Below are 25,629 nucleotides of genomic sequence, written 5' to 3'. Positions count from 1 at the left end.
GCTTTGTCAGTTGCCATTTGACAGGACAAGATTGATTTATTGATATCTTTCGGCTTGTTTGATCATTTGACTTGTCTGTGAACATTGGTCAGATGTAGGGCTGCAACTAACGATTAATTTCATAATCGATTTATCGGCCGATTATTTAAACGATTAATCGGATTATGGCACCTTTTTGCAATTACTTAAAAAAATTAGCTTCAAGTTATTTTAGGCATGTTGTAACTAACAATAAAGACAATAAAAATGAATACTCCTTCAAAATTAATATTTTACCCCTTTTTTATCCAATTTGATTTCATTGCCATTCCTACTTGTAATGATACTGTAATCTGTAATGTTGACCGTGTATAGCTGACTGTCTCTTTCCATTTCTATCTCTGGGACCCCCATTTTTATTTTTTTATTTCTATTGTAAAATCAATTTTGAGAGTCCATTTGGTTCCATTTTTGCACTCTCTGTTACAGACCCTTTAGGGTCCACTTGGTTTACTTCCTAACTATCTATAATGTAGCTGGAAATCCCACTATGAGAACCACAGCTGTCCTACACAGTCTGTGTGGACACGCACGCACGCACGCTCACAGCCCCACACACACACAGACACACACACACAGTATGCACACAAGTTACAAGTAGCATGCTAGCTGATAGGGGAAACCGTTCTTATTTAGCAGCCATATTGGCATGTTCTCTAGGGTCTAGGCTTTAGTATCACATATTGCCAAAGTTAAACAGCACTGAATAAATCCTTGTTAAGCAAAAACGTTCACGGAGATTCTGCTTTTGCCTTGCCCACTTCAATGCGCTGCTGAGATTACACACAGGTGGAACAAATTTGAGGAGCTAACGATCGTTAGCAAGCTACACTGCTAGTGCTCGTCCTGCAAGCTCACAGATTCAGACATTGGGGAGAATCTTTTGTCATAAGACAAACAAATATGGACAGTGGCCGTGCTCACAAATGCCATGTTTTGGGACCTGTTTGGGGCATTTTGAAACCGGTTGATGAGCTGTTTTGAGCGCAGCCATAGAGCCCCTTGGCTGACGCTCTCCTCTCTCTCTGTGTGTGTGTGTGTGACTGTGTGTGGGAGACTGAAGTTGGGAGAGAGAGACTAGATGCGGAGGGCTCTGGTCACGTTCAAGACAATCTTGTGTTGTGTTTATACCGACCCGTTGCATATTGTTCGTTCAGCCTAGTGCCGTTACTGAACGGTAAAAAGAAAACAGCTTTACGTTACATTTTAATGTTGGAAAACACCCGCGATAAAAATCGATAAGATAATTCGTTGGCAACGAATTTAATTATCGATTTAATCGATTCGTTGTTGCAGCCTTAGTCAGATGAAAAGTGGGTCCTTGAATCAAGCACAAATGTATAGGCTATATATATATATATATATATATATATATATATATATATATATATATATATATATATATATATATATACATATATACACACATATTATATTTGTACATTTTTCACTTATGATGGCATGCCAAAAATAGGGACGCCAGATTGAAAGAGGTTAACCCTTAGGAGTGTAAAACCTTTAGTCATAAGTCCATGTTGAGGAGTTCAACTGACACTCTCGCTGTGTGATTTCGCTGTGTAATCAATCATCAACTTAGAAGTGCAGCCGTCTCGTCACCATTTCAATATTTGTTTCCGTCTAGTCATGAAACAGCCTCCGTTTGACTGAACGCAGGCTGACAAGCAGCATGACAGGCATTCTGCACATTCCACTGGAACAGAAGGTATTCCCAAGATCAGGGAATTTGAGCTCCAGCCTTCGGGCGTTAGGCGGTTACCCGTAAACAATGCCAACAACAACTCCTCTGGTTAGGGTGGATGCCAGAGAGGTATCGCAAATGGGAGTTTTGGGTCACAGTCGGCCGTCACCGCCTGCGTATGAACAACAACAACAATCTCCTTTATGAGCGGAGAGTAATTTCCTTGTCCTCTCTCACTTCCCCCCATTAGTACACTTCAGAGAATAGATGAAAGCTGACGTGCAGAGGGGCATGTCTCTACACCAGCCAGCGGAGAACCGCGATCGTAGGCCTGCTGCCGTTGATGCAACAAGCCAAAAAACATCTAATCTCTAATCAGAATTGCCGTTTTCTCTGGGGAGGTCACAGAACTCCATCTCGCGAGTCTGAACCGTGGGAGTAAACACTTAAACCTTACATGACTATTTGACCTGGGCTCTGTAGTCTCTGCTAGGTCTGCATCTTTTTTTCCTGCATCTTTTTGACTAGAAGTTTGAAAAGCGCCTGGACTACATTTCCACGCACCACTACTGACGACCGTAAGGCCGGCCGTACTGGACACTTTTTCATAATTGGCTGCCTCTAGCCCATAGTCTGAAGAATGGCATTAAAAACCCCTACTCTGAAGTTTCTGAACGCCACACAACGCAGAGTGATGTGGCAACAGAAGCTAAATGTATGAGCTAACTGGAGCTAGAGGAAAGCCATAACAAAACACAGTGAGTGAACTAAGAAAAGAATGTTGGAAACGAACGAACACAGGCGCTACAACAGCTGTTGCACCTGGCAGTTATGACTGAGTCATTCTCGTTTCCATCTCTACACCAAATTGCTTTGCTATAAGCTCACAACCATGTGAGCTTGTAGATCGGCTATTTCCTGTTGGCTGTAGAATGCAGACACTATAGTGTTCATGTGCTCAAAAGCATGTAAAGGCCTATACTTATTCATAGTCCAGTTCTCGGGGGAAGAGGTGACCAGGAGGTGGTTAGTAAAAACAGAGAGATGTGTTGTGTGAGCGGCGACCACCGCGGTGTGATGGCATGTTGTCGTTTTCTTCACCTGAAACTGGACAGTCCAGTTTTAGCTGCTACTAAGACACTTAAGACCTATCAGTCCAGTCTGGACTGATAGGTCTTAAGTGTCCTAGTAGCTGTTTAACAGTACATAGTACAGAGACAGAGACAGCTTAAGTGTCCTAGTAGCTATTTAACAGTACATAGTACAGAGACAGAGCCACCCCTCAAATTAAGCATAATTTAAACCTGCTAGCCTAGCATCATGACAAATGGCTTTATTATCACAGACTAGATGTCATACATAGGCACTACCAATTACCAATGCACTTGAGTTCTGATAGTTATCTGGCACTTTGAAAAAGGCCCCAGAGAGAGGAGAGAAGACACAAACAAACTGTCCCCACACTTGATAATGAAGCGACTGGAGTCAGTGGCTGGTGGAGAGAGTATAGCAAATAATAACGTCGTGACAAAACGTGGCTGACAGAAATAGATTCACCCAGTGGGTGCCGTGAACACAAGAGGTCTCCCAGGCCCCTCATTAGCACCGCCCGGTCACCACAGGGTACTTTCAAAAGGCTGTGTCTGCGTGTGTACACCCCTACCGATGCTTCCACGCCACTGATGTGGTCGTGGCGGGCGGCTTCTCTTTTCACCCGTGACTCATCATCTGCGCCAGCGTTCTGTTCCGTTCCCTCCAATTCATCCCCCAGGAGATGTTCTCCGACTTCTCCAGTCGAACCTTGCATGTTTTACTTAAGTAAAAATATCAATACCCTAGCCTAGTGTCTATGTAGTCAAAGTACAAGTTTGGTATTCAAAATCTACTTTAGTAATTAAGTACAAAAGTATTGACATCAAAATGTACAGTACTTAAAAGTACCAATAGTAAAAGTACTCTTTATGCAGTATATATAATGCTGAAGTGGTTAATGCATGTTTTGTGATAATAATCAAAATCTACAAAGTAAAAAGTGCAATATTTGCCTCTGAGATGTAGTGGAGTAGAAGTACAAGTATTGAAAAGTGGCAATACTCCAGTAAGGAAAAGTTACCTCAAATGTGTACTTAAGTACAGTACTACTACTTGAGTAAATAAATGTACAAAGTGACTTTAGTTTACACCATGCAGTGACTCATGCACTGTCGAACCTCTACTTTCCTAAGATATTCGAAACCTATACTCAGACGATCATTATCACCGGGATAATATGAAGTGTGTGTTCTCTAGGTTAATGCACAGTTTGCAAACACTTGTGTCGTGTGTGCAGAGGGAGAGTGGGAACCATGTATACGCCACAAAATAAAGCCCCAATGTGACTACAAGGCCCGTCACGTTGGGCGTGCCGCTGGACCCGGTCTGGAAATGACAGAGTTTATAATCAGGAAGCGGCGGGGTGGTGAGGTGAGGTGAGGTGGAAAAAAAACTACGCTTTTGTAACGCCTGAGATTCTAACTTGGGTCAAAGGGATATCCCTAGTATGAACCAGGGGAGATATTAGACTTTTGAGGCCATCAGACTGAGGCTCTGACTCTCTGGTGGTGCTCAGTTGCTCACCTAATAATACACTGTTTCCCAAAAAGGGGTTCGAATCGGGACCGTATTTTGTAAGCTGCGGCCCCGCGAGTGAATATCCCCCTCCTTTTTCATAACCTTTTTTTTCCTCCATTGAATTTCATGAATAAAATTAAAAACAATCCAAAGACATTCCAAAATTTCCACAAATGTAGGCTAACTCTTAAGTGAAAGTGAAAATAGCCATGACATGTTGTGAGCTGTATTTAGAACAGTGGTGTTCTCAAAAAATAAGACACAAGCTCACCTCTGCTAGCTTGTACATCTGTTATTTTTGAACATTAAAAAAAAAAAAAGTTTGGAAAATGTTGGATCATTTTGAAACACACACAAATCTCTTCTGAGTCCCTGGCTCAAAACATTTTCAGATGGGGGGGGCAAATACATATGAGAACTACTGATTTAGAAGGCATTTGTAGAATCGGCCCCAAGTCTTAATGGGTACCATACATACAGTACTCAAGTAAATATACTTAGTTACTGTAAAATGTCCATCACAGGCAGTATGGCAGTGAGTAGCGAGTGCTGAGAATGCCTCCCCGCATGGAAATTACACCCCTACCACACTGCAAGTTTACATCCTCCCTGGAAACACGTGTAATTTGCCAGAGAATGTTTACTAGTGCCATGTAAGGGCTACATATTAGCCTGGAGTTGTTTTGGTTTAGTTTCAGGTACTATAGAAAGTAAGCCTATATAGCCTAAAGACAGTCAATAAAGAAATCTGCAGGCAACAACAAATCATAGGCTACTGTAAAGCACATCAAATGGGACATGAGACAAGTTGAGAGTGACCCCCCCCCCCCAAATAGGCGCAAATTAAATAGTCCCTTCTTTAACAGACGTCTTATCGCATTGCATAGATAGACCTGCTTATATAGTTACAGTGTGAGTCAATGCTTTACTACTCTCAACCGCCAAAAATAAACAGACCTACAAAAGCTAAAACAACGCGTCGCGATAGAATAGTACGACATCAGTTGTTGTTGGGCTGCTGGGCAATATTGAAGCGAGTCCCGCCAAACACAACAAACGGCAATCACAAACGGTTTACAAAATTACAACTTATAGCCCCCGCAATTCCAAAACGCCAGGGCCCTCTTCTTGACACAGGAAACACTGTTATAACTAGGCGCGCCTCAACAATTCCCAATCCGCACACACACTGCCTCTGCCTGTTCCCTCACAAAAGGCTGGGATATCCCTTCTTGTTTTGCATTCATGCAAAACTAGTGGGCAAATAACTTCCACCTCAGAGATTTGCATTCACCAGTAGATATCGGTTCGATGTGATCACACAACTACAAACCCTCCCCGGGGGGGCAACAACAAACACTACGGGATTTGTTTTACACCACAAATCACAAATCTTCCCAAACTTGTGCAAATCCAATGCAGACACACAGCAGCAGCAGTGCTTTACAAGCTAACCGATGGTGTGGTTCCATTGCAAGTTTTTTTTATCCTACTTACCAACTCCATACTTTTCCTTTTTAGTGGGCACCCAGCGAGACATCCTCGGAGTCAGAACTTCGCCGGATTGACGCCTCGTTGTTAGTTCCAATACCCCCAGTTTGTCGGCCTCTCTTGTGTATGTTGTATGTTTGTTTTTGGGTGAGATTTGTTCAGTTTTCTCCTAGCTCTGGGCAGCTACACCGAGCAGCCATTTTCCACCAGCAGTCCACTGACAGGATGCTCCACAAGGGGGTAGAATGGATCCACAACACTGGAAAAGTTGACAAAAAGAAAAAAGTAGGCGTTTATAAGTTTCACTGTTTCTGCAGTGGCGGAAAGTAACTAAGTGCATTTACTTACTGTACACATTTTGAGGCAGGCCTACTTTTACTTTTACTATCTCACTGTGATACTGATATCTCACTATGCAAATATTGTACTTTTTACTCCAATACAATTAATAAAAAATAAAAAGTTTAGTTAAGTAAAGATAGAGAAACTTTATTGTCCATTAAATTGACATAAAATAGAAATTTATCTTTGGCACACCGGCAGTCAGTTACAACAAACAATAAAACATTACAAAAAAATACACAGGTGCATTAAAATACAATATAAAATGCATTCACATTAATTAACACAGCAACAGTGATCATGAGCAGTGGGGATTAGACTATTTAAACATGTTTTTATTTAAAATGTCCACAGCAGTTGGCACAAACTAAGTTTTGTAACCCTTCTTTTTAGCCATTTTTGCCCTAAGCCTAGCTGCCCGATGGCAACAAGTCAAATTCAGCATGAAGAGGATGGGTAGAATCATTGTAAATTGGTTATGGAGCGGTTGTATATGTCCTGAAGTTGCAATTGTTTGTCTCCAATGATCTTATGATCTGGTTGACTACCTGGGTGAGCTTGTTTGTATCTCTAACTGAGAGATTCCCAAACCAGGACACGATGTTAAAAGTGAGAACACTCTCAGTGAGTGATCTATAGACCATGGTCAGGGTGTGTTTACTGGCATTAAAACTTCTCAGTTTCCTGAGAAGATAAAGCCGCTGCCTTTCCTTTTTGTAGATGTTATCTGCATTGGTCTGAAAGGTGAGTTTATTGTCTATGGTCGTTCCCAGATATTTAAAGTCACTGACCTGCTCTGAACTTCCTCCCCACTCATAGTAACAGGCCTAAAGATGGACCCTGAGCTCTCTGTTCTTGACCCCCCTCCCAAGCACAGCTCCTTGGTCTTAGTTACTTTGTGGATTTTGATTATTATTACATAACATAATAGTAACCACTTCAGTAAACTGTAGACCTATTCAAAAAGAGCAGATCTACAAGCTCACGTGTGAAGTTGTGACTGTGAGCTTGTAGATTATTTTTTCAAAAGATGTATATATAGCCTACATTAGACAAACATTAGACAATCAGTAGGCCTACTTTTAATTTACCTTTGGTACTTTTTTTGATGCCAATACTTTTGTAGCCCTACTTTTCTTTTACTCGAACTTGTTTGAATTCTGGACTACTTAACTTGTAACAGAGCTACATACATTGCAGTATTGATGATTGTAATCAAGTAAAAGCAATTTGAGTACTTGCAACCAGGCAGTGGAAAAACAGGTTGCCTGGCTGGCTTGTTATTGCAGGATTTATCATAGTCATTATGTTGGGTACTGGTGCTCGGCTTTATCGTGCGCCGCCTCCCAATTCATACGTTTGTGAAATGTATTATAATTTTTCACAGGCAGATTGCATTATGAGACATTTCAGTGAGTTTCTATCTGTGAAGCCATCAGCCCTCTGGGGGGAAATTATTGAGGCTGAAATTAATTATATTTGGGTTAGGAGCATTGATTCAAGAGAAGGTGTTTTCTTTTCTGCTCCATCCCCGCCTGGAATAAACTGCACTGTCTGCTGCTAGAGAAGTTATTCAGGCATTTAAATGTGTTGGCATTATGTTATGCTTTAGCTATTGAAAAATAGCAGATCTACAAGCTCATAGCGCGCCACCGAGTGGCGCGCTACGAGCTTGTAGGTCTGCTTTTATTTATTTATCGAAGAACGACTGACATAGAAACATAGCTTTTTCAGAAAACTGTCATGATGTAGAAGACATTTTTTTAATCTTATCTAATAAATAATGGGCCTTGAAAATAAATGAAAGGGGTTGAAAACCACTGCTGTATTGCCATCATCATTAATGGAGCTGCGTGCTAGCTTGTGTTCCCATAATCAATGGATTGTTGATCCGATCCGACTACCTGTCCCTCGGAGCTGACGGCACTGACTGTCACTGAACAACATCACAGAGAAATGCACCGCTGAATCCAGTAAACATGAGGCAGTGGGTTCAACCTGCTGCCTCATGTTTATTCATGGTGTGTGTGTGTGTGTGTGTGTGTGTGTGTGTGTGTGTGTGTGTGTGTGTGTGTGTGTGTGTGTGTGTGTGTGTGTGTGTGTGTGTGTGTGTGTGTGTGTGCGTGCGTGCGTGCGTGCGTGCGTGCGTGCGTGCGTGCGTGCGTGCGTGCGTGTGCGTGTGCGTGTGCGTGTGTGTGTGTCGCAAAAGTAAATAAATCTAACTGATATTCTTCTCTGAAAAAAAATAAACTTTTACCTCTACCTGAACTTATGATCTCTAGCCTTCATTGAAAATGAATTAAAATTACATCTCCATATTCTTTTGTTCCGTAGCCAAATTAAATTAAATTTCGCAGACGCAGTCCGGTCCCCTTTCATGACAGGCCCAGGAAATAAGCCTCGAACAAAGCCTACTCAGATCGTGACAAATCATGACAACAAATTATTAGAAAGAAGAAAAAAAGGGCAGGTTACAACTTTTTCTTCTCTGTAATTATTTGTTCGGGCCAAAATATTGTGTTTGTTGTCATGATTTGTCACGATCCGAGTTGTCTTTGTTCGAGTCTTACAGATAGGCCTATTTAAATAAATACTTTTTTTATTTCCTGGGCCTGTCGTTGTCATGAAAGGTGGCGGGACTGCGACGCTCTATTAACGCCCAGCTACACTTCATCATTGATTGATTGATTTGATTTTGACATTTGACAGTTTGCAGAATGGGTATACAGTTCAAGGACAGTGCAAGTCAATACAAAATCTGCTAAGAGGATACAACCAGAAAAATCACTGAGACATGTTTACATAAGGGCGTTCCACATTTTAGTGGCATATAGGAGCGAAATCAATTGAACCCCTTATTTGAACCGAATCTGGGTTGAACGTGCATGGTTTGTGGAACTACCTCTGGTGTTGTGATTGTGGACTTTGTTGACATTATAAGGAAGTATTTTGACAGGTATACATGGGTAGGCCTATAGCTGAGCAGATGGTGTAGCCACAGGTCTTGTAGACCAGGCCCATTGCAAGTTGTTGTACTCATTGTCATGTCAACCCTAAGCTATTCCAGCCTATCAAAATGGGCAGGGGTGAGGTGGGTTCGGGGAGTAGGCCTAAGGCCAAGACAACAGTCTTGTCAAAACTCGACTATTGTAACTCCCTCCTTACTGGCCTACCAGCATGTGCACTTAAGCCTCTCCAGCTGATCCAAAATGCAGCAGCTCGCTTGGTCTTCAACCAGCCAAAATTCTCACATGTCTCCCCCCTGCTCCGCTCCCTCCACTGGCTCCCGGTCGCTGCCCGCACAGAATACAAAACTCTGATGCTGGCATTTAAAGCAACCAAAGGTATGGCTCCCCCATATCTTGCAAGTATGATTGAACCCTACAAACCCTCCCGCGCACTCAGATCAGCCAACGCAGGGAAACTGGAAGTACCCTCACTAAAAACGCCGGGACAACGCTCCACACGTCCCAAACTCTTCTCCCTTCTGGCTCCAAAACTGTGGAATGCACTTCCCATTGCAGTCAGAACTGCAGCATCACTCCCAATCTTCCGCCGTAGCCTGAAAACCCACCTTTTCAGACTCCATCATGGCCCATAGCACTTACCCTAACCCCTTAGATAGCATTTCTGTTGGCTTAGATAGCATTTGACACAGACTTATAGCATGTTATGTAGACAGCACTATAATTGTATTGTATATAGTCATAGCACGCCATAGTACATATGTATAGCATAGTAGTAAATATGTATAGTTTATATGTATAGAGTATGTATAGTTTCATTATATAGATATTCCACTGTTACTTTCTTAGCTTACGCATGTTTCATGATAAATGCTTTTATGTGATGTATTCCCATGCTTTTGTTCTTGCTTAAATGTAAGTCGCTCTGGATTAAGAGCGTCTGCTAAATGCCTAAATTGTAAATTGTAAATTGTAGCCTGACCAGTTTGTTTTGGGCCTTTGAGGTGCTGTGGTACCATGAGGTGCATGCATGCATACGTAGTCGAAGAAACAGTGCTCCTGTTAGGGTCTTCAAAGTATATTTGTCACACAACACAAGGCAGTGAAAATAGCAGATCTACAAGCTCACAATGCATCGCAACGCCTTGTGAGCTTGTAGATCGGCTTTTTATTTAATTATTATTTATTTCAAGGAACTATTTTTTGGAAATATAGGCCTACAAGGTTTACACCGGACAGCAGCGTTATTATGCCCTCCACTGATGAGAATATCTCTCCAGCAGAGGGCAGCCTCGCGCTGACATCCCACCCGAGGGATTTTTGAAGCCAAACTATTTGTCTTCTTATTTAGTTTAAAAGGTAGCGTACGTGTGTGAGTGAGGCACCGGTTGAGGACAGGCAGTGTGGCTAGCCTATGTTTTGGATAAAACAAAAAAGAGTCCTGTAAAAGCAGGTAAAGTCCTATATATTCAGAGTGTTTGTTCAGTAGGCTATGCTGAGCAATGGGGTCTCCCCAAGTCTCCATTTCCCCACGCAGGCAGGCAGCTGTCTCTAATAAACAGAAAATACATTTTACAGGTGGGTTGCCAATTCCATCCAATTAGGACAGAGTGGCCATTTATCAGCTTCAATTGTTTATGATGTTCCAGTTCCAATTTTGTCTGGCTCTGCCGGCATTTCTTTATCGCATGATGTCGCCTCGTCACGCGCGTGGGAATGCGGCATACTCTCGCACGCACGCATATACACACACACACTGACACACACACACACACACACACACACACACACACACTAGACTACAAATTGACACACATCTTTTACAGAGACATAGCAGGTGCTAGTAGCACCTTATACCAAACCGTCGAAACCGAGCAGCCATGCATTGTAAAATGTAGACCTATCGCCATCCTCAAGTTCAACCATTGTAATGAAAACCTTTATCAAGAATAATGAATGTTCCTCCTACCTACCTACAGCATGGTAACCTCGCCTCACCAGGCTTTCCACCACCTCAACAGCATGGAAGGAAGCTGACCTCATCATGGTGCCACCTGGTCTGGCCTGGCTGTTCAGTGATGGTGGCGTCGCGTGAAGCTCTGGCTGCCTAAATAGGTAATAATAACAAAGCATTAAGGAATATACCACTTAATGGCTGCCTGCCTAGGCTACTACTATACTACTACATCAAATGTGAATGTACGGTAAATATTGGGCTACACACACACACAACACCCACCCTTTGCTGTTCTTCTCCTGTAAACCACTGTCTCGAGCTGCGTTAACAGTTGAGAGCAGTCAATCAGTTTGAAAAGTGGCGCGAATGTGACTGTCAGGGGAGTTCTCTGTGGGTCCTCAGACTGTGTACTATAATAGTAAGTAGGCTATGCAGGTGCCTGCCAGGCTATAGTTGTTTTATAGTTCACCACAAGCTTTTTACGGTATTGGTACTATTACTATTGTTATCTTTTATTTTGTAGCCCAAAAATCCTTATTATTATTATTAGCCCACTTGAATATGATGTACGGTTACGAACCTGTGGGCCACAGGTGTATTGCATAATGCAGCTTTTTTATTGGAATCCTGAATTATTTTTAGCTACCGGTTGGAATCCTGAAAATCTACATTTGTATTTAATGTCAAATACATGTATATGTTCTTTATGTTAACTTTATGAACTTCAATGCAAATACATTGGACATAAAAAGACTAGTACTAGTCAACTCATTAAGCTAGTAATTAAAGCAGGTCATGCATGCATGTTTGGAATTGTAACAGCTGAAATCAATAATACCACCGGTATATCAGTATTCCGATATTAACCTGTGGGCTGCATTAGGTGAAGGTGGGGGCCACATGTGGCCCTCAGGCCGCCAGTTGATATTAACCTGTGGGTCGCATTAAGTGAAGGTGAGGGCCACATGTAGCCCCCAGGCCACCAGTTGATATTAAGTTAATATCAACTGGTGGCCTGGGGGCTATACATGTGGCCCTCACCTTCCTGCGGGCTGCATTAAGTGAAGGTGGCCCCCAGGCCGCCAGTAGCCCATAGGAGATACATTAAAAATAAAATCTTCTCCCTGTGATGTGGCCCCCTCAGTGGTTGTGGCGCTAAGCGACCGCTTATATTGCTTATGCCTAGAACTGGCCCTGATTGTAGGCTCTACAGCGCCGAACCGACTTTTATTCGGCTCTAAAATAGGAGTATGAATCACGCCTCAGTCCATCGCAATAATTGCTATCTGAATGTAGAGCTTTTAAAAGATCTTTTTCTTATTTTTTCCCCCATTTTCTTTGGCTTTCGCCTTCATTTATTTTTATTTTTATAGAGGGACAGTATACGCAGACAGGAAATGGGGGAGAGAGATGGGGGGTAACATGCAGTAAAGGCCGTCAGGATCGGGAGCCGAGACCGCAGCACACTGCCAGACTGGATTACCGGCCAAGGTGCCTGGATGGACCGCTGCAGCCACGGCCCAGGCCCTTCAAAGGTAATTTTAACAAAACAATATCGACACTGGGCCGCCGCCTACACTACGGAGCAAACCAACTTGTCGTATAGGCCAGCCGCCAGTTGGATATCAAACATGTTCATGCAAGGGGCGCCTGCTGGCCTATTTGTGGTCCAGGGCAGCGCATGCCCTATATAATATTCTCTGGCCTGACAGCGCGTCCCGTTCATGACGACCTTCTTTGCGGCATGTCTCTCCCTTTCTCTTTCTCTCCCTCTGTCCTGTCCGTCTTCACTGCAACTATCAATAAAGGCACAAAAACAAATCTTACTTCATGCAAAGTACCCTCACATTAATATATCTGGCCGCGGATTAAGGATTTAATTAAAAAAATGGCAAAAGTAGATCTACAAGCTCAAAATGCACCGCTTCACATCACATTTTGAGCTTGTAGATCTGTTACTTTAGGTACTTTTGTGTGATGCCATAGTATGATCAAGTATAGGGCGTTCATTTATGAAAAAACACACAAAAAGTTATAGAATACGGAGATGAGAGGTTTCTGCCCGAGAACAATGATGAATAAGCTACAAATATAAAATGACACAGATGCTTTCCCAATTTTAAAAAGATTTGTTTGTGGCTTTTCTGCCTTTATTGATAGTATCAAGTGAAGATAGACAGGAAAGAGAAGGAGAGAGACATGCAGCAAAGGTCGTCATGAACGGGACACTTGACACGCTGTCAGGCCAAAGCCTATATGTGGCATGTGCCTGGACCACTTAGCCAGCTTTCCCAGTTTTAATAGCTAAACTGATTTAGCTGCGGACCGCCTGCTGGGACCTTTAGTTTTCTGATGACACTCTGTTGGAGGGTTAGAGAAGTATGATTTACATGCTGGAGCCTCGAATGACATTCATTTCAGGTTTGACAATAGAAATGATGATGTACGAACCTGTGCACATCATAGTCATGTAAAAAAAAAAACAGAATTTATGGGCATGTCATTCAACATTCAACCAAAACAGGCGAACAATAATTGACATTAGCAACCACACTGTGATGCTTTACGATCTTGTAGATCTAACAATGAGCTGTATAGTGTTTAAAATCAGAGTATCTTTCTCTGCGCATGCTGGTAAAAACTATGCATCTTGTTATACGCCACATGCATCGCCAGCGAGCCACTGCTACTTATCCAAGCAGAGACACAAGGCCATTTTTCACAGTTGGTCTTGCAGATATCACATGGGGCTCCGGCAGGGCCTTGAGGATAGCAATGCCTCATCAGACACCAACCACGAGATCACAGGGGATAGAGGCAACAAGGGGGATGATCCACAAAAGGGACTTTTTGATGCGCTGTGACCTACAGTAACAGTAGTCACTGAATAACATGCTGGGGAATCAGCTAATTAGATCGGCCCTGTTAGCAGACATCCTTCTGATGTCAGGGTGGTTTATCTGCCTGACTGAATGTCTCCCTCCAGCCCACATGTGTCCGGTGCTGTGGGATCCTTGTTTTCATAGCAGTTATACATTCAGAGACAAGATTAATACTAATCACGCGACTGTGAGTCTGTCTGTGATGCTGTGACGCGTTTGTTGTTCTTTATCTAACGGCTTCTGTTTTCTTCTTGAGCTCAAATCCTTCTCTCTCTAATTCAGTGGTTCAAATTGGGGCTCCTGGCGGTCAAGGACCGGGGTCTGGGGTCCTTGACCCCTTGAGGGGGACCCAGGCAAAAGAAAAAAATGTTTAACCACTTTAAGTACTGGTATACATCGGCTACAAGTTTGAAAATCGCTGATCCACAATTGTAAAAATGTGAATATTTTTTGAAACATTTTAGCAACACATATCTTGTATGGGGATCCCTGATACAAAATATATTTTTAGAGGTGTGTCCGTGGCCAACACATCCTCCTTGGGGTCCTCCTTGTCCCCTTGACAGGAAAAGGTTTGAGAACCACTGACTGTTCTAAGCACGCTCTCTTGTCCTCTCTCTCTCTCTCTCTCTCTCTCTCTCTCTCTCTCTCTCTCTCTCTCTCTCTCTCTCTCTCTCTCTCTCTCTCTCTGTCTCTCTGTCTCTCTCTCTCTCTGTCTGTCTCTCTCTCTCTCTCTCTCTCTCTCTCTCTCTCTCTCTCTCTCTCTCTCTCTCTCTCTCTCTCTCTCTCTCTCTCTCTCTCTCTCTCTCTCTCTGTCTCTCTGTCTCTCTCTCTCTCTGTCTCTCTCTCTCTCTCTCTCTCTCTCTCTCTCTCTCTCTCTCTCTCTCTCTCTCTCTGTGGATGTTCAGCCCAGTTTGCTGTTCAGTAGCTCTTTTGTTGGTGAAAACATCCTTCACATTGCTCCATGCCTCAGTGGAGACATCACCCACTAGCACGGTGCACCTACAGCCAGCTTATTTCAAGACGTATAGCAGCAACAGGAGCCGCTTCACTATTAAAGGGCAAAAGATACTTGGATTTATCAGATTATTTACATCCTTGATTTTTCCCAACATGTTTCATCTCTGGTAAGTACGTTTTCAGTCTGTGGGTGAATAGTTTAGAACAGTGATTCTCAAAGTGGCTTCCGGGGACCCACTTGGGGTCCTTGAGAGGGTTCCAGGGTGTCCCCAACTAAATTATTCATATCTAGTTATAGGAACCACATTTCCTAACTTTGTAATTGTACATGGCCTAATAATACACACCAAACAAACCTGGGGGTCCTTGAAATTAAAAAGTTGAATTTGACTCAGTATATTATAATGTCTCCCTCGATCTTCTTGACAGGATTCTGATACTTTCTTGTGATAATCTTCCAATGTCTGTCTGTCCGTACTGCAGCTCTCTCATCGCCACTCTCTCCTGCCAGCGTATGCCTGACGACGACGTGCCTTTTTGGTAGCCAGGAGAGCTGAGCCAGGGGATTGTCATTAATACCCACCGTAAAGGCTTCTTTTATCGCAGGCTTGAAACCCGAGCTGTGTGTGTGTGTGTGTGTGTGTGTGTGTGCGGCCTGCCGGTTACTTGAACCCCGAGCGGTAATAATGGAGCTCCGAGGGCCAGATGCCCACCTGAGCACGACCCCCGGCGGCTGGAGGAGAACGGGGGATGGGCCCAACTGGGCGAGGCTAAGATCTGCAGAGGAGGAGGAGGAGGATGACGTGGAGGCGAGGCCCCACGCCTCTCGCAGCCTCCGTGGCCCTCGGCCCCAGAGTGCTATCGAGCGCGGCCAGAGGGGTGGTGGATGGCCGCGGCAGGTGGAGAACCAACAGGGCTGCAGCTATTTCGGAGACCCAGTCCTGCAGCGTGACCGGGTGCCACTTTTCAACGAGCTGACCACATCCATGCCGGCTCTCAGCAGAGAGCCCACCACACGCCAAGGGCTCCATTCCTTCCACCACAGGGATTTCGACTCCAGCAGCGGGAGCCTCCTCAGCCAATGGGAGAGTTCACGGGGCAGCCAGGAGTCCCTGCAGGCCTGCAGCGCTGCTGCAGAGCGCAGAGGGAGTTGGGAGAGAGCCCGCATCACGCAGGCCCCAGGGTGGAAGGAGACCACTAGACTCAGTAATCTGACTTCAGTCAAGATAGGCTGGCTGCCCATTAAACAGAGAGTGGTGGAAACTGCAGGCCCGGGCCAAAGCCAGCACATGGACCAGTACTATGCCAGCCAGGTAGGACAGAGATAAAAACGCACATGTTCAGTCAGACATCAGTTTGTATTCAAGCTGATCAGAGTCGACCCTGAAGCTATAAGCATGTGACGTTGGTTTAATTCCCTTGGACCATTTGTACCAGGAATAACAGGGAAATATTCTGCAAAAATTGGTATTAACCCATTTTGACCTGAGATCAGATTCTAAAAATATCTGTTTGAAAATGACAGTTTTCTGAAAAAGCTATGTTTATATGTCAGTAGTTCTTCGATATATAAAATAAATAGCAGACCTACAAGCTTGTGGCGCACTATGAGCTTGTAGATCTGCTATTTTTCAATAGCTAAAGCATAACATAATGCTAACACCAAAAGGGGTTCCCACCCAAAAACATTTGGCCAAGGAACAGATCTACAAGCTTATCGGTTTTGGTCAGCAAAAGCTTTAAGTGGTTAAATGTAAACTTTACAGCATGTACAGTATTGTGATTTAAGGGCGACCTTTTATCTTTTATCACAGATAAAAGATCAAATCTATAAGGCCTAGAAGTATCCATCTAAACTTTGGGGTGGTGTGTGAGGATCTGTTGGGTTGCAGGTGTGGAGAACAGATGCCAACACGCCAGTGTTGGGTGCATTACTTTATATTTGGAATATATTACTTATTACCTTAATTTTAAAGTAATATATTGTATTACATATTACTGTCTGAGCAAGAGTAATACATTAATATTACTATTACATAATATTACATATTACTTTTTTTAAATGCTCAAATTGAACAATTAAATATTTAGTATAATTATTATAAATGATATATTGCGCCTTAGACTACACCCCATCCTACTCAGCTAATGGACAAGTTAACACAGGAGTTAAATGTGTTCCTTGAATTCACGGATAAGCCTATAAACAATTTATAGACACAAATTATAGAAAATAAGTAGTTCTTTAACTTCATTATGTTGTCACATAATGTCACAAGACAGAGCCACGGGCATTGAGACAGTGAGACAGAGAGACAGAAAGTGATGCAGTAATGAAGAACGATTTTTTAAATGTATTATATTATGCGTTACCACATTTCTGTAATATATTACGTAATATATTGCGTTACGTAATGAGCATTACCCTGCATGCAATACACAGCGATGCATTACACATTCTAGAGTTTATTACACACAGAAATAGGACAGTGGATCTATGACGTCCTTCTAGATTATAGAAACCATGATAACAGAATAAGCAGGAACACACATGCATCTAATATTATATTGCACATACAGTACAGTCAGTCCCTCTGATACAGTATTGGACAATCATGTCATTTTTATCAATATGCTTATCAGATAAATGTTCTATCAGAAATCAAGTATCAGAAAATCCACTTTGGGTATTACATCATTATCGACCTGTTGTGGGTTTAGCAGTTCATTATTACAAATAAATCTATAATTGATTATTTAATAACATAATTCATTAGTAATTATCTCTATTTTCAGCATGTCTTCTGAACTGATATACAGATATAATTGCAACCAAAGGTCGCAGTTACCTGTTGGTTGGTCAGGGTGAGAGAGCACGTGACATAACATGACATCATCAGGGATGGAGCACGTGACATCATCAGGGATGGAGATCCCAATGATGTCATCAATATTGGCCAGCAAATCTATACATCTGACCCCAAACCTCAAACCCTTAGATCTCCATATATGGAGCTGACCTGACTGATACGTGTCCATTTAAACTCTAGACAGGCCCCAAAGTTATTAGTGCAGCCGTGCTAATAATAACGAAATAAATAAATAGAGTTCTTAAGATGCCCGGAAATTAAGATCTTACCCCCCCATTCCAAAGCGCTAGTGCTCGCCCAGCAGTCTGCTGTCACCCAGGCGGATGCATGCACACGACCTCGCCCTCTTACTGGTATATGCATAGGAGGCCTTAAGTATGTTTCACCAGTTTCAATTGAAACGGGCCTCCACCCTCAGGGGGGCCTCAACAAAATAATGATGTCATAGGTATGTGGGGGGCCTCATATAGGGATGCACCGAAAGGGAAATTCTTGGCCGAAACCGAATACCGAATATAGGAAACAGTTGGCCGAAAACCGAATACCGAATAGCCGAATACATATTTGTTGTAAAGCTACCTGATTATGGCAAAAGACATGATTATGGCAAAACCTAACTTAAATAATAAACACTTATGGGTCCATTAAAAAAACATCTAATTAATTGGAGGCTTTGTGATTAATTAATCTCAATTAATCACATTTTAATCGCATATCAATAGGCCTATTTGACCTGAGCAGTGAGCATTTTTTTCTACATAAGCATAGGCAATAAAACAAGTAGTAATAATAATAGTGATAATATTATTTATATAAAGCTTCTCTGAGTAGGCTACTTAGACACTTTTCAAGGAGAACATGAGAAAACAAATAAAAACAACTTTATTAGAGAAAAACTAAGACTATGGAATAAAATAAATTAAAGTGGAATGAGATAGCAATATTCCAGAGGTGGGTTTGAATTGATAGGATTTTGGCATGTCTCTGAGTTTTGGGAAGTGCATTATAGTTGTGGACAGTGAAACCCTGACCATTAAACATGGGCAGACGCAACAATACAGTATCATTCATTGTTAAAGCTCCAAATGATATTCCCATTCGTCTTTGTGTCTGCCCGTGTAAACGCAGCAGCGAGTGTGAGGTGTTAAAACTAACGTTAGCTCCCATGCTAGCTATAGCTTCCCTCGTCAACAGAACAACACCCGTCCACAGATCGGGTGGAAGAGCTGCTGATATCACGTTGCTTGTGCCCGTGGATGGGAAATAAGATTTAAAAGGCTATGGAAGCGTGGATGAAAGCACATATGTATGCAATAAAGTTGTGTCGGATCTGCCTGTGCATTGAAGCATTCCGTGACTGCTGCGACGTGTGTTGTGTTGTGACTGCTGGCTGCTGCAGGCTGAGCTGATGCATAGTTAATGAGCGTCATAAGCATGCGCCCTTCCTGCGCTGAAAGTAGCAGATCTACAAGCTATCTACCCGTCGCAATGCACAGCGCGTTGGGCTTGTACATCTTTGTTTTTCCCGCAGTTTAGTTCGATTCACAACTTTAGGACCACTACTACTATTCGGTGATATTTTTCGGCTTATTTGAGCCGAAACCGAATAGGCCGAAAATACATTTTTAGCCATTTTCGGCCGAATATTTTCGGTGGCCGAATTTTCGGTGCATCCCTAGCCTCATATTTGGTCTTGAAATGGGCCTCCAGATTCCTAAGGCCGCCCCTGAGAACACACAAACACACCAAGCTGGCCATAGGGGGCGCTAGCTCCCCTCAAAGAGCCAGAATGCTAAATGCTTGTCATTCAGCCTCACTTTGAGTTGCTCAGTGGACTGTCTCTCACACAGTGATATGGAGAAAAAGATCACACCCGCGTGACGTGAGCGGCACTGTTATCACCATACATCACATTCCGTGGCATTTAGCAGACGCTCTTAATCCAGAGTGACTTACATTACGCAAGAACAAAAAAGCATGGGAATGCATCACATAAAAAGCATTTATCATGAAACTATAAACTATACATATACTATACTATGCTATACGTGTGGAAGACCCATAGATCCATAGACCCCAAGGTAGCCGCAATGAAGTAATACAGCAATATAGTTCAAAGGTTGCACTAATTGGCGTCGTTAAGGCGTGCATGGCAACAGTTTGTGTCTCGTGTGATTTCACACCAGAAGATATAAGATGATGCACCGTGTTGAAAATGACTGTAGAGTAGACGTCGAGAGAGAGAGAGACAGACAGACAGACAGACAGACAGACAGACAGACAGACAGACAGACAGAGCAATGTTGTCTTGGACCGTTTCCAAAGCAGGAGGACCAAAGCGAGTATATCATGCTGCTGTAGCAGTGAGGAACAAACTGTATTCCTTTGGAGGCTGGTGTGATGTAGTGACCTTCCACAACATGCAGGGACAGATCGATGTCCATGTCCTCAACACAGTGTCTTTATGCTGGAAGAAATTACCTCCAGTGGAACCAGGAAGAGGAGACGGTCACCTTGAGGTTCCATCCATGCGCTCTGGCCACACAGCTGTGTTGGTTGAAGATACAGTCTACATCTGGGGAGGCGATCCTTACTGCAATGTGCTTTATGCATTTGATGTCGACTCCCACAGATGGTTCCAACCCAGGGTTTCTGGGAATGTTCCAGAGGTGAGGAGATTCCACTCAGCCTGTGTGTTGGAGAAGGTCATGTTTATCCATGGAGGACAGACCAAGCTGACCGCATTGACTAATGACATGTCCAAGTTGGACACCAGCACAATGGTCTGGACTTTAATTAACACCAGAGGAACTCCACCTCTTTATTTATCAGCTCACTCTGCCACCATCATTGGTACCAAGATGTTTGTATCCGGCTGCAGGAGGTCCCAGGGGGGCTACAACACCATCAGAGTGTTTGATGCAGAGACCAACGTCTGGCTGAACACACCTTCTGCACAACTTCTACCAGAAGGACGCTGGTGTCATTCAGCATTTATCTACAATGGAGAGCTGTACATATTTGGTGGCTGTAACGATAACCAGTACTTCAATGATGTGTGGAAATTCAGTCCAGAGACATTCTCCTGGAAGAAGGTTGAGCCCAAGTGGAAAGGACCATGTCCAACGCATGGTATGTGCTGTTGCATTGTGGGAGATCGTATCATCTTCTTTGGAGGATACAAAGGAGATTACAAAGGAGATTACACTATCTCTGATGAGCTGTTCATCTTAGACTTGAGTCCTCGTCTTAAGACGTTATGTAAGCTAGAAGTTATTCAGTACGCTCTGGACCAATCAGAACTCCCACACGACATCAGGTGGGAACTGGCAGCCATGGCAACCAACGACAACAGACGACAACAACAATAACAACCGAGACCACCTTCCAGACGAAGGAACAGCAGAAAGATCAAGAAATGATGGATCAACATCTCATCCCACCTGATGGTGAGCCACCTCTCAGCATCACTTACTGAGATTCAAACCTCAGGAGACTCCTTCTCTCCAGACAAGCTCTCTAACCATTCAGCTAGGCATCAAACAATGACAATTGTTCCGTCCAACACAATGCGGTGGAAACACAAACCTGTGTCTGTATATGTTCCAAACTGAACACGGTGGAACGCTCTTTATTTCTATGATCTTTTTTTATTTAAAGGACCGAGCAGGCCTGAAAGGACTTGGTCCTTTATTGTTATTGTTAGATTTTTTTTCCTTCTCATTTTGCCAAAAAAATTATAATCGCGAAACTCGGCCTACAGAAAAAACAAAAATCTTAAAGACTATCTGGTACACGGCAAGCTAAAAGGAATCAACACACCAGCACGCCAGAGACCAGAATACTTCAAACCCAAACAAATAGTTAAAAATAGAACTAAAAAATGCATGTTGGAGATTAAACAACAGATAACAGCCAGCACCAGCAACTGTGTTTATTTAATCACATGTGAAAAATGTGGCTTACAATATGTCGGAGAAACGAGTAAAACAATAGCTACAAGGCTGAGACAACACAAATAAAATATTAACAATGCAAAAAAGACAACTAAAATGATTGTTCAACATTACATGGCACATGGCATTGAAGCTCTAAAAGTATCTGGACTTCAACACAATCCCAACTGGACAGTAGGACAAAGACGTTTTAATGAAAAACAATGGATCAAGAACCTCAACACGGATTTTCCTGGAGGTTTAAACATGCCAAAATATTAGACAAGTTGTTTTGATTTTGTACCAAAACTCCACAGCCATATACATGCTAAACACAGCCAACAATCAATGGAAATCAGACTTTGAATATAGGGGACAAATTAGCACATTCCACACCAAGCTAACTTGGGACACGAAGCAAGAGTGTACATTGGACTGAAGTCCCCTCAGTCAACCCCCGCCACTCTTGGCTCTCTCTCTCTCTCACTCACTGCCTTGCTCTCTCCCACAATGTTAATGTTAAGTTAGTAAAGTTACACCTATTTTATGTAAATAACATGGTAAAATGTACAGCATTGGGGGTTAAAGGGGAGACACTTTAATTGTGAAGGGACGACAGGATGAGGAAAGGTGGTGTTGTTGCTAATTGTCGAGAGTAATGGCTGTGTGTGATATTGAACAGTCAAACTATTCGTATCAATATACGGCTGTATCAACAAAATAATGATGTCATAGGTATATGGGGGCGAGTGCAGTACTTTCATCCGACGGAGCATTGGTCCGAACGACAACCTACCTCCTCCCTCACCCTAACCCTAACCTCCCCCGGGGCAGACACCTAAACCTAACCGCAACCCTCTCCCGACCCGCAGCGCACCTCGGACGTATGCCCCGTCGGGCCTATGAGTTGTCGGACAAAAGGATGCCCCCCTATGGGGGCCTCATATTTGGTCTTGAAACGGGCCTCCAGATTCCTAAGGCCGCCCCTGGGTATATGAATTTCAAATGGTGAAAATTGCAGATGTATTTTTGCAGGACGCCACTGTGGGCCAAGGAAAACTTTACTTACTTTATTTGTTTATTTGGTCGGGACAGTGTATATTGATGAACATTACATTAATAATGCAGTGTAAATATACCAGATTTATAGCAAAACTTGCTAATTTCCATCTGCAGTCCCCAGACATCAAACATCAAACAATACAAACAGGACTGACTTACAGGACATAGCATACAAATACCTAGTACATTTCAAACGTAATAAGACTAGTAAGAATAAGAAAAGATTAAACTATTAGATAAAAACTATTATTAGGGTAGGTTTACTCTAATAATCTCTCTAACACAGAAATACACCTAAAATAATAATGAATGGTTGCAGCTTTGCTTTTCAAGCAACCATTTTTTCAGATTGTATTTAAAAGAGGAAAATGTAGCACATTCCCTTATATGCAGAGGAAGTCCATTCCGTAAACGTAGTTCTCTATTTCTCTAAGTAATCGATAGAATAACCGTTAAGAAAATAATGTATAGTTCACTATGTCATTACATGGTGCCTGGACGTCTGGTTCTGGGTCTTTGATGCATATACAGCTGCTTATCTCCTGCACTTTCCATTTGTTTGGAGGCAGGACAGACAACCAGCCAGGCATCTTAGTAAAAAAAGACAAAATATAATGTCTGGTGCTCTTGGAATGGGAATAGAGATACAGAATTTCCCATTAGTTTGAAGGCAGTCAGTGGCAGACAGTGGTGTTTTGTTCCAACTAACTGCAGAGCATCAGCCTTTAAAACAAGACACAGACTGATTAATCACATAAAGCTGTATACAGCTGCGTGGGGTGCATTGCAAGTCAGGAACGGTGCAAGTCAGGAATATGAATATGGTTTTATTTTAATTGGTCTTAAGCCATGTACAGAGTTAGTCACAACAAACAGTACAAAAACAAAACATACACACCCCACCCGTTTATGTACAGTAGTATCCGAGTTCCCAGTGTGGTGCCCATTAAAGGAGCATTCAGTGATTTGGGTGACCGCCATTCCGACTATGTGGCTTCCGCATGCGGTTAGCGTTAGGGTTGCTGTTAGGGACAGGGTTAGTAATGTGGCACGTCGGAATGGCGATGCAGCAGAATAGCGGGCTTCGGAATGTCAGTGTGTATTTGGGACACACACGGCAAGTTTGAGGTCGACGGTGCCCGAGGTGTACCCGAGACACACAGACAGACGTTCCGTGGCGTGAATTAATATAGCCTACTGTAGATATAACGTAGATAGATAATATTTAAATGATTTTAAGCGATAAATGCATCTCTGGCAATTAAGTATAACTTCAAGGCCTTAGTATACTTTGTTGTGCACCAGTGTTGTAGAGTAGAGCGGCAATCTTCGATGTTAGACAATAATCAACGGTATATATCAGGCTTCAAAACCCTCTCAGGATGTCTGATTGTGATTCTAGAGTTCAGGGAGGCAGGGACAGCTTTAAATACCTTGGGGTGGGGGTGGTAAAAGAAGGGCTTTCTGATGGAGGTGATACAAGGCGACACAAGGCGAGAAAAAAAATAAAAAAATAGAGTGCCACGAGAGCCATTAGTAGTCAAGTCTCGGCTGCCCGGGGAGAAGGCGGTGCTCTGCTGGCATCCTTTGAAAACAGCTTACACTGCAGGAACTCCCCCTGCACTCTGAAAAGGTTTTACGACTCATTTGGAGCGGCAGAGAGAGGCGGCAGAGATTGAGCTGCGATGCCCAGAGAGAAAGCATGTCGACGTGCAAGCCTGGATGTCGATGGGAGTTTTTACCTCCATGCACTGATGAGATGACTTTGAAATTAATAGGTTTGCCCGCAGTAGTGGAAGAAGTTCTTCCATTTTTTTAAAAACTTCAGTAGAAGTAGCAATACCGCCAAAATAAAAATGCTCTGCTACAAGTGAAAGGCTGAATTCCGCTTCGAGTTCAAGTACAAAATCAACTAGTATCAACTAAGTAACTAAAGCTGTCAAATAATTGTAGTGTATAGATAGTACCAGTAAGACCTATAAGAACTCTTAATTTTCGGGCCTGTTAAGAACTCTATTTTTCGCGGCTGCAGTAATAACTTTGGGCCAGGACCGTCTAGAGTTTAAATGGACAGGTATCAGTGAAAAGGGAGACATCGAAGAGGAAGGACGGATGGGGAAGGATCAACATATGGAATGTCAGAACAGGTCAGCTCCATAAATGGGGATCTAAGGGTTTAGGGTCAGATGTAGAGTTGCTGGCCAATCAATATTGATGACATCAGGGATCTCCATATATGGGCTAAATATTGATTAAATCAATTTCCAGTATTTCCAGTTTTCAGTACTTTTACTCCACTACAATTATTTGAAAACGTCATTTTGTAGAATCTTTGTAGATTTTGATTACTATTACAAAACACACATTTACTTCATCCCTATTTCGGCCATTTGAAAATAGCCGACCTACAAGCTCACAATGCTTCATAGTACCTCATATGAGCGGCGCGCTACGAGCTTGTAGGTCTGCTATTTTTGAAAAATCGAAGAACAACTGACATATAAACATAGCTTTTTCAGAAAACTGTCAGGATTTAGAAGACATTTGTAGAATGCAGTGTTTCTACATTGCAGTATTGATGCTTTCTCTTAGTGAGAAATGTGAGTGCTTCTTTCCACCAATGCTGGTCTGCCAGGGAGGGACACTGATGGGCAGGCAGTGTACGTACATCACTTCTCTGGCCCTCGTTCACAGGGCCCTCACACACACACACACACACACACACACACACACACACACACACACTCGCTGACGTGCAGGCAGTTCTTCTCTGGCCCGCGTTCACCCCCGGCCCTCAGGGAGGAGAAATGATCAAC

General features: G+C 42.9%; 2 protein-coding genes across 2 annotated transcripts in view; one reads left to right on the top strand and one right to left on the bottom strand.

Annotated features, from left to right (window-relative positions):
* dock1 (dedicator of cytokinesis 1) overlaps positions 1–6,045 on the bottom strand; it is a 459,680-nt gene extending 453,635 nt beyond the window's left edge. Inside the window, exon 1 of the mRNA XM_083788125.1 lies at positions 5,846–6,045. Within this exon, the coding sequence (XP_083644251.1) occupies positions 5,846–5,888 (43 nt within the window). The 5' untranslated portion in view covers positions 5,889–6,045. The remainder of the gene's footprint in view (positions 1–5,845) is intronic.
* A 9,587-nt stretch (positions 6,046–15,632) lies between these two features.
* Positions 15,633–25,629, top strand: part of cUnh10orf90 (chromosome Un C10orf90 homolog) — a gene marked incomplete at its 5' end in the record, with an annotated part of 43,674 nt that continues 33,677 nt past the window's right edge. Inside the window, one exon of the mRNA XM_083787478.1 lies at positions 15,633–16,259. Within this exon, the coding sequence (XP_083643604.1) occupies positions 15,633–16,259 (627 nt within the window). The remainder of the gene's footprint in view (positions 16,260–25,629) is intronic.

This window comes from Protomyctophum parallelum (assembly GCF_964188405.1).
Source record: "Protomyctophum parallelum genome assembly, chromosome: 17".
Classification (NCBI taxonomy): Eukaryota; Metazoa; Chordata; class Actinopteri; order Myctophiformes; family Myctophidae; genus Protomyctophum; species Protomyctophum parallelum.
Note: the sequence above shows the minus strand (reverse complement) of the source record. Positions and strands in the feature narration are given on the sequence as shown.